General features: G+C 34.5%; 1 protein-coding gene across 1 annotated transcript; it reads right to left on the bottom strand.

Annotated features, from left to right (window-relative positions):
- Nucleotides 1-1232: 1232 nt before the first annotated feature.
- On the bottom strand, nucleotides 1233-9072 carry DCDC1 (doublecortin domain containing 1). Its single transcript, XM_019616043.2, is given in 8 exon segments — nucleotides 1233-1356; nucleotides 1359-1431; nucleotides 1551-1554; nucleotides 1881-1993; nucleotides 2797-2836; nucleotides 3839-3930; nucleotides 3933-4002; nucleotides 9038-9072. Coding segments are annotated over 8 exon segments (519 nt in total). The 3' UTR covers nucleotides 1233-1264.
- Between the last annotated feature and the right edge of the window lie 679 nt (nucleotides 9073-9751).

Below are 9751 nucleotides of genomic sequence, written 5' to 3'. Positions count from 1 at the left end.
CCTAAGTTTCATGCCTGCATATCCCCATGAATATTTACATATCCCTTCAATTATAGGACATAGATCATAAAGGCGCAACTAATGAATATTAGATTTTTATGGATGTACAAAGAACTATACACTAGTCATTTTCTTAGACAAATAGTTAGCAATGAACGCTATATAGATATCTTCCTGAAGTGTCCTCTGCACTAAATAGTTCCAATCTGCAAAGGATTTAAAGAGCGTGAAGATTACATATAAAGAACTAGTATGCAAAATATACATTCACTAGTAGAATTATTGCTCTTTTGATTTTCTTCTTTGCTATTCCTGACATTTTTAATAACATATCTACCTTTACACTTACAAGATGATACAAACTGAACACTTTCATTTAGGTTTCGACAATTTTTCTTACTTGCATTTCTCACTGCAACTAGACCTATACGTACTCTACACTAATAAATGTTTTGCTTCTAATAATACATTAACTTCTATTAATTAACAGTTCTTTAACACAAATGCCAGTTGAATTAATCATCTAATATAATACCCGGTTGATATCTTCAATCTGATACCTTCAAACTCTATTTAATTTTATAAAACGGTGCCCCAAATTTGTTGCAGAACTCTCAGAATGGACTTCGTGATATTAAAACATGACAAAGACTTATTCGTGTTTAAAATGTACATGATTCAGAAACATCCTTTCCCTTATTAAAAACAAAACAAACAAACAAAAAAATCCAACAGAATTAGCAGACTTAGAAGGGAATGAGGAGAAAAGAATATTGTTAAAAATAGTCTTACTGAAAAATGTAAAATTAATACGGCATGATAAAGCAGATATTCCATGTAGCCAGAATAAATGTTGAAAAAATTATAAACAACAACATTAATAAATCCAATCTTACATTCTGGATTATTTTTACTAGTGGAATAGGCTTAATTAATTTTGTCTGTTTGATGTCACTGAAACTAAACAGTAAATTCAATAATCTCTTTAAATTTTCACCATTTAACCTCCTGCAGGCTCCCTAATGTCTATTCAGATCTATATTAAATTAAGTACCAATGCTAATGAAGGGCAATAAACGTGGCTGTCAGTAGATTTTTCTTTCATTAAGCACATTATCCTCTTACTGAGCTGTAAATGAGTAAACATTAGTTTTGTTAAACCATGCAAAAAGACAGAATGAAAATAATTTTGTAATTGCAACCCTTAAGCCATTTGCTGGGGATTCTTCATTTTGGTTTTGTTTGGGCTGTTCTTTTTTTTTTTTTAATCTTTTTTTTTAAACGGACCTAAAAAAGTCTCTTCAGTTGAAATATAAACATCGTCGGCATCATGGGGTATGTCTTTAGGTTCTAGTGCTCAGAGCTGCCTGCCAAGAACTCTCATTGTGCAGCCATGTTCAGAATCAGCTTTTTAGTGCACTCCTCCAGCAGCTAAATGGATACAGGAGGTAAGGAATACCGATTACAAACATACTCATTTTATGATCCTTTTTAATCAGAAAAATAAAAATAAAAATTGGAAATCAGAAATCTATTCTCAACTAATTTACCACTCTGCACCATGAGTAATTTAGTATTTAAGTGATGATCACTGGAAGTCATAAGATAACAAGATGAGGAAAATACATACCCATAAAAGGATTGTTTTAAAAGGATTGCCTTTAATGACAAGCAATATCGTCTGTTATTCCTTTCTGTATTTCCATAGCTTTGTTTCACTTAGTGTTTATAAGAATTGTTAACAAGTCAGATTTTAGGAATAGTGTACAAAGAAAGAAGAATTTCATGTGACTTTAAAGGAAAAAAGATTTGCATTGGGATTTAAAGCAAAAGCTATAAATGAAGTTAATGCATGTAAGAAAACTTATATTAGATGCCACTGGATTAAGGACAGAGGAACTTTAGCAAAGACCTTCCTTTTGCCATTCATGTAAGCTATGACTTCGATTACATTTGGCTGCTGCTTAATAACTTCAGATACTTCAAATGCCTTCTGGACATGCCAGAGTTTTGAAACAGAGAAACAGAAAGCACTTCTCATTCTGCTGAAAAAAAATCCAGTTTAGGATTTTACAGAAAGAATCTAAAATTGTTGCCTTTTTAAATAATATACAATTATTAAGAATGTTTGTAATTGCGCAAAAAAGGTAATCTGGATTTATAATCATTAAAATTCTTCAGACTGTAAGAATTTAGTTCTTAGCACTTGAGTTAAAAAATAGAAATTACAGATAAATCAGGTTCTGTCAAGCAAAATAGATTTAGTCTATCCCAAAGTGAGTTTACTCTGAATTTCCTAGAATACTCGAAATACAGTTCTATCACCCTATCATGAAGTTCTTCTATGAAATATTTATTAATATTTCTTAAAACCTATCAGCACAAATAAAAATTGAAAAATTTTAGTTGATTCTGAGAAAACCTTCAATTACAAAATGCTCTCAGTGGACATTGTAGATTATTAGTTCTAGTTTAAAAAGTAAGCACCAACAATAGCACCTCTTAGGCAAAATTTCAATCAAATTGACAGCAATTATGCCTGTACTGTGACTGCAAAGACGAGCTAATTGTTAATTGTTTCTGTTTCCCTGATAGCACAATATGTATATTGCAGCTAGCAGAATAAAGTTAAATAAACTAACAGTTAATTTAAAAAAAACCTAAAACATTTTTTAAACGTTTATATCAAAGATAACCTCTGTATAATACAACAGCAAGGCAATTTTCAGAAGAAAAATAAAGTGTGTGTGGGGGGGGAGGGAGGTTGGGGGGAGGATTCATAATGAAATCTCATACTTCGGAACGAATATTTGTGACATACGGTCTCCGTCCTAGTCTGCAACAAGACGTTCCCATGCAATACTCAAAATTGGTTTGAGGCCTAAGATTTTAATCTCTCTCCCACGAAAATCCTTGGCAATACTCCCATTCATTTCAGGTTGAGCTGAACTGATACTTCACTTAAGACATACTGGTATGTGGGCAATCGTAACAATTTTATAATTGCCACATTTTCTAAATGTCAAAATGACCACATAAAAATGCAAGCCTTTTTGTCTTCTTTAAGCATTTCTAAAGTACGTCATGCCATCAAATTAGGGTAGCTACTTCTGTACTGAGTGCTCAATCATATTAATAGAAAACCCAGAATCTACTCCCTTTTAAAGAGTAAATACAAACTATCTTTTTGAGTTTTAGAGTTTAAGACTTCAATACATGTGGGGACAAATATATTAAAATATATATCTTATCATACAAAATTAGCAATGCCATATAACTCGGTGGTTTTCAGCAGTATAAGAAAACACTTAAAAACAAATTTAAGACCATTTGTACTCTACCTGAGGTCACGTCAGCACACAATTGAAGGGCTTACTGTAATCTTCTACGTTTGCCTACAATTTTCCAACCCAAAATAGAACACACTAATGAGAAAAAGCTTTTCACTTTAGTCATCTTCATGGCACATCCCAAAATTCACTTGTTTTCTTGGCATTTTCCAGATGAGATCCACTCATTCTTTGATTCAATACGGACAATCACGTTCTCCTTAAAAGAAAATCAACCTGATGAATATTAACCACCTATTATTATGCACGCTAAAAATTTTCAAGGCTAACTGAAATGCCTGTTTTACTGTAATTTTATTCTTCTTTTGGAAATGTTTGATTAAAGTCAATACATTTTTTAAAAGATGTATTCTGAGAACCTGTTAGGTCAAGAAACCTTAATAAAAGTTATCAAGGTCTGTTTAAGAATATCAACTAAATCATCATTACAAGGTGACCGAACTGCATCAAACATTAGATTAAAAGCAAGAGAGAAAAGCTTTGATTACCTTAGTCGACCTGTGGGAACACTTTGCGGTCTGTTTCTCTTGGATGATACTATAAGACAGAAATTGTCTGTACAGCTTCATTTGTAGCTGTCTGTATATCCGATAGACCGTCACAGCTCTGAACTGATTTTGTTTGATGTGTAGAACAGTCTTGAAGTTTTGACCTTCTTGATACAATAGCTCACTGCAGACACGTTTTGGGCAAATATAAGTTATCTAGAGCTTTGCTTCCCTTTAGTATTTTCAAGAGCTGTTTTTGCATAGGAACAAAGACACTTCCTAAAAGAGAAATATGATAAATATAGTCAAAATTCTACGCTCTATTTTTTCACTAGTTTACATTATTAATGACTGATTACAAGGAGTTCCAAAAACTTAACCACTGAAAAGCACACAACAACTTAACTGAAGTTGAAGAATACCTTATAAAAATGTGTTAGGAGTTTCACCCTGATTCTTGCTTCTGCAAATTCAAATCAATTTGCTTCCTTCAGAATTCAGCTGAATTATTAATATCTTTGCATAAGCCAGAATCATAACGGAAATTGTATACTGTGTTGTAAGATAGAATAGTGGTGAAGTTCAGTAGGTATTTCAGCAATACTACACTGCACTAGCACTGCCTTACAAGCCTTCCTTCATATGAAATGAATATAAAATTCCATCACAGAAATATTTAATTTTTAGAAGCATTTAAAATAATGAGAAAAAAAGCCCTCAAACTTTAAATTTGAGGCTACTACCAATGGCAAAAAAAATTACTATAGACTACAGTTCAAAGACCTGGATGGAATATTGACCCATATGAAGATCATACAGTCTCACTTTATCCTCTCTTTAGAAGATCCGAATCACCACTAACGTAACTGTGCCAACAGCAGTATCAAAGATAAAGAAGACAGAAAGGAATAGGATGAGATCAAGACCTCCATCTCCTTTCGTATTCCAGTAATTCTTAACTGTCAGAATATTCTCTTTTTAAGACATATAAAAGATGTCAAAGAAGCAAGAACCTCCAAATTTGTCTGCATGCATTGCACAGAAATCCTTATACTAAATAAAATACTATGATCACTGGAATACCAAACATTTGAGTTCAATCAAAAAAATCATTTTAGTATTATAGCTGCATGTATTATGCTATGTTTCAAATTCTGACTAGTGACTGCAGGAGGGACTTTTTTTATGTCTTTTTGTCTTTTATGTCTTTTTTTTTTAAGACTGTTTAGTTACACATTTAAACAGCAAAATAAATAAATAAATAAATAAATAAATAAATAAATAAATAAAAATAAAAAAACTACAAAACCAAAGGAAAATTTGTTTGTACACTGAAATCTATTCGTTGTCTTTTTTTCATTCAGTAGATAACTTCCTTCTCTTTAACCTTAACTATTGTACCAACCACATTGACAGAATTTTAACATTACAACTGGTATTAACTAGAGATTATGTTATTTTTAAGTGCCAAGTAAACCTTTACATAACTGGTCTAGCGCAGCCAAGGGCTATGACTTGAACAATACGTAAAGCTCCTGTTACTGAATGAGAGTAAATGCAAAGAAAACATCTACAGGATTACTGTAGATGTTTCTATCCTGTTCTTATTATTGCTCCTCAGTTTTTGTTCAGCTTTTTCTTAACAATTACTACCATCATAACTATTATTTAAACACACAGTGTATGTAAATCTTAGGATACCCAAGAATAACTCCAACACCCTAACTGAAATGATTTCAAAGAGAAAACAAAGGCATGCAATTATCAAGAGTAATTTCATTCTACTACTACTGCTGAACTGTTTTATACCTTGAGAAAACCCAAATTTAGACATAACACTGGTGCCCATCCTTCTGAAGATTAAACACAATAAAGTTAAGGACTTAATATGCAGAAATCTCATAAAAAACTTGTTATGAAATGGTGCTTAATAGCCAGGAAAAATGGCTTGGCACTCCTTAATTAAGCAAAATTTCTATCCAACTGAAGTGAATTTAAACTAACATGCGGGACCTTATTTTTATTGCTCAAGAAAAAATGCCCAGAGACACAAGGAGAAAAGGTTAACAGAAATTTAAGCGGGATATTAAATGAAAAAGTAACAAATAACTAACTAAACAAACAAAGAAAAAAAGCTAAAAATAAAAAAAAAAGCTAAAAACCTGAAGAGCTCTAACAACTTTTTGTCCCATTTACAAGCAATTAAACTGCTATTTATTCATGGACCAATCAATGAATACATTTTGTAATGACTACAACAGAAAATTTTACTACCTACCTGCTGATTTTTTTTTTAATCTATAAGAGATCAAAATTTTTATTTTTCTTCTCTAGTGGAATTTTACAATTATTCATTATTACCAAACTAAAGCACATTTCATCTTATTTCTTCTTTAAATAGAAAACAACGGTATACTAAAGAAAAGTCCATAGAGTTTTTCTAAGAAATTGATTTGCTCGTGGCTAACATTTTTTTCCATAACTGAAAAATATACTTGAACAGATATTGGTTCAGTAACAGCTACACAGGTCAAAGTTATCACACAGTTTTGGATGTGAATTCAACAGCAGGATGACAGTTGCCGAGGATTTGTACTACTTGCTGTCGCTTAGTACTGGTGTTGCCTGTCAAATTATTTCTTATACAGAAGCCATGGAATTTTTTATGGATAGCAATTACTTACAATATACAATGAAGTACATCAGATGTAACAACCATCCTTTAGACATTCATTATTTGGCTGCCTCCGTTATATCTATCTAGTCATCCATTTTAATCCAACTTACTTATTTATACTGCGTACTTAACAAACACATATTATTTTCTTTGTAATTTTTCAGTAGTTGTTCAAAAGATTTATTTTAATATTCTATTTAAATTTACATATTTAAGTTTACGTTATTCTTTTTACTTCTATAATTGCACATCCTGTGTGATTTCTCAAGAAAAGCGCTCTCTACATGGTAAAAGCATTTTATGTATCAAATATACTAAAAATGAAAATAAAAGCAATATCAGTTCTTAATTATAATGGAGGGGTTAAGGAAATCTTACATTTATTCATTATTTGCTTGCACTGTTAAAGCATTTCTCTCCAGACACATTTCGTACTTATTTGCACTTGCATTATTGTTGCATTACATGCATGCATGCTCCAGATAACCATATTAATATAGCTTTAAATTGACAGATGAGAATGGGACGTTTCAAGTACTACATTCCTGAAACATTGTCTGGTGCACGCCTGTATATAAATCGTCATAAAAACTGTGAAAATTCTAACCATGACTTTATTATACCCGCTGTATACATCACTTACATGATGCAAAGAAATGTCTGATGGCTTTATAAATCTAATATATTTATGAAAAATGCTTCATAATCATTCACCCAGTAAGTGATAGCATTATGTACGAAGGTGGCTCTGAAACTAATGCCTCCTATCTTATTACGCTGCCTAACAAGGCAGAGGCAGATGCTGGTGGTATGGCAGTAGAGTTTGAATCTTCCACCAATATTCTGTTAGTAGAGGGGCAGCCCAACAAAACAGCGTCTGACATGGAAGTGCACTACCAAGCAGTGGTGTGCCACTGAATTCCTCCATGCAGAAAAAATGGAACCCATTGACACTCATCATCAATTGCTGAACATGTAGGGAGACATGCGAGGTGGTGGACGGTGCATTTCTGCAGTGGTGACATTGATATGAAAGACAAGCCACGTTCCAGATTGACATAGCTGTCATATCACAAAATGAAGTGCATCTCGACCAGCTCGTCCCCACAAATTGGCCAATGTTGTGAATATGCTGAAAAATAGTGTTTTGTAGTTGAGAATTTGCTCTATCAGACAGTGTTATTGCGCTCTTGGTATCTGTTGTTATTTCCATGGAAACAAATAGGAGACATTACTTTCTGGGCAACCTACATACATAGTCTGTATCACTTTGGGAAGAACTTTCGTCAACAAATAATGCTGCAAACCTTACATCTGGCTAACTAGCGTCAAGTAAATAGTTCTCAACTCATACAAGCGCTGGGAATACAAAGTGATGATCATTTTCCTTTTATTAGGAAAGTCAAATTTCCTCCTTCTTTTGCAATACCATTTCTAATTACAGTTTATTATAAAACTACTATTTTTTCTCAAAAAGTACATTCTGAATAAATACACACTGTGTATGAAACCATAACCTACTAAATTGTTGGGAACCTTGCCAAAGGCTTGAATGAAAATTTTATCCCAGATCGCTGAATTGCTGAGTACAAAGAAACTGCTGCTTCTCTCTCTTTCACCTCCCCCACCAAAACCCTGTCGTTCCATGAAAACCATGAAAGATTTTTCTCCAGTACTCCTATGAGAAAAAAGAAAACTACGCTGCCGAGTTAGGCAATCAGGCCTAATGTAGGAAAAAAAATGTTTAAATAATGCTTTTTGGATAATACAAGAATCTGGCAGCATTCAATATCTAATCTCACTTAGTCACGAAAAACTAGACAGCATCCAATATTCTTAGTGTCTGTCACACCCCAAACACCAGAGAAATGGGACATTTTCATACCTGGAGCAGGCAAAACATACTCTAGGTCTGAGGAATTAAATTTTCATGCTAAGGAAAATGGATCAGTGTGAAAAATGAGAGCGCACATTTCCTTGACCACAGTAAGAGTTCCCAAGGAAATTGATAATTGAGTTGTCGTAGCAGTTTTACTAGCTAGGTGGACCATAAGGGAGATTAAAAGCTGTAAAAGATGAAAAGTTAGGCGTCACTTATACTTGCAGACCTTCAAGTGGCTACCATCTGCTAATGCACTTTTCTGGGAAGCAGAGAAAAAAGGGTAGCTGCACCTCGAGAATCTTAAATGACTGCATGGTGCCTAATCGCATCCCCCTTCCAGGGCTTTGCCTGGGCTTGGGGCCAGTTTCATGACTGGCACAGCTGAACTGCTCCTCCTTTCTCAGTGACCCTGGGGAGCCGCCAGACAGCTCTGCAGGGTGTCCCCAGCCCAGGCCGACATCTCTTCCTGCAGGAGCTGCATTTAAGCTGAAGCTCTTACATTCAGCCTGGCCTGAGTCGCAGCCCCACCTGCACAGCAGCCGTGCCTGGCAGTGGGCCCCAGCCCACAGGATGTCTTCTGGTCAGGCCTAGAAATTATTGGCTGGCTGTGTTGAACCCTGTCACCAGACCTGAGGCTCACCCTGATTGGCGACCCATGTTGCTGCTCTTCCTCATCCCTGTCTTCTCACCCCAAGTCTGCTGACGAACAAAGCAGGGCGCTCACTGACCCAGCTGCTTGACTTGGCTGGGCCTGCTACCACGCTTGTCCCCAGCTCTCCCTCCCGCAGCCAACCTTGCCATGCCCTGACCACGGCCTTCACACAACAGGATTTCTTCCCTCCAGCGAAGATGTGCACTGTCTTGTACTTTGTAATCACGCTTTCATGTTTACTAGTACAAAAATACAGTTAACCCCCCTGACTGGAGTCAGTTAATTAGCACTGTGACTTGACATTCCAGTTTGCCACGGGACTGAAGAGGAAGAACTGTTATCTAAGTAGCTTGAGAAGAAACTTGAGAAGATAAAATTATTTAAAATATTCCAGTATCACTAAGTCATCTGCAGATGAATCCAGAATGAAAGATTCACAAACAGTGAAAAAACAAAAATCTTAAGGGAAAAGATAAACCAATAATCTGTAGGATTTCAAGAAGTTTCCCCTTTATTTGACCGAAACTGAGAGTATATTATACTGAGGATGTATAAAAAAAACCTTAAATGTTTTCCTCGTGCCTTCATCTTTAGACTGAGAATGATGCTACTAAAATATTTACTTAATTATATTTTTACAAATTACCACATGGTAGCAAATTAAACATCTTACTTTGACAAATGACATCAGTGAAAAGTTGC

Source organism: Meleagris gallopavo, chromosome 5 (genome assembly GCF_000146605.3).
Source record: "Meleagris gallopavo isolate NT-WF06-2002-E0010 breed Aviagen turkey brand Nicholas breeding stock chromosome 5, Turkey_5.1, whole genome shotgun sequence".
In the NCBI taxonomy this organism is placed as follows: Eukaryota; Metazoa; Chordata; class Aves; order Galliformes; family Phasianidae; genus Meleagris; species Meleagris gallopavo.
Note: the sequence above shows the minus strand (reverse complement) of the source record. Positions and strands in the feature narration are given on the sequence as shown.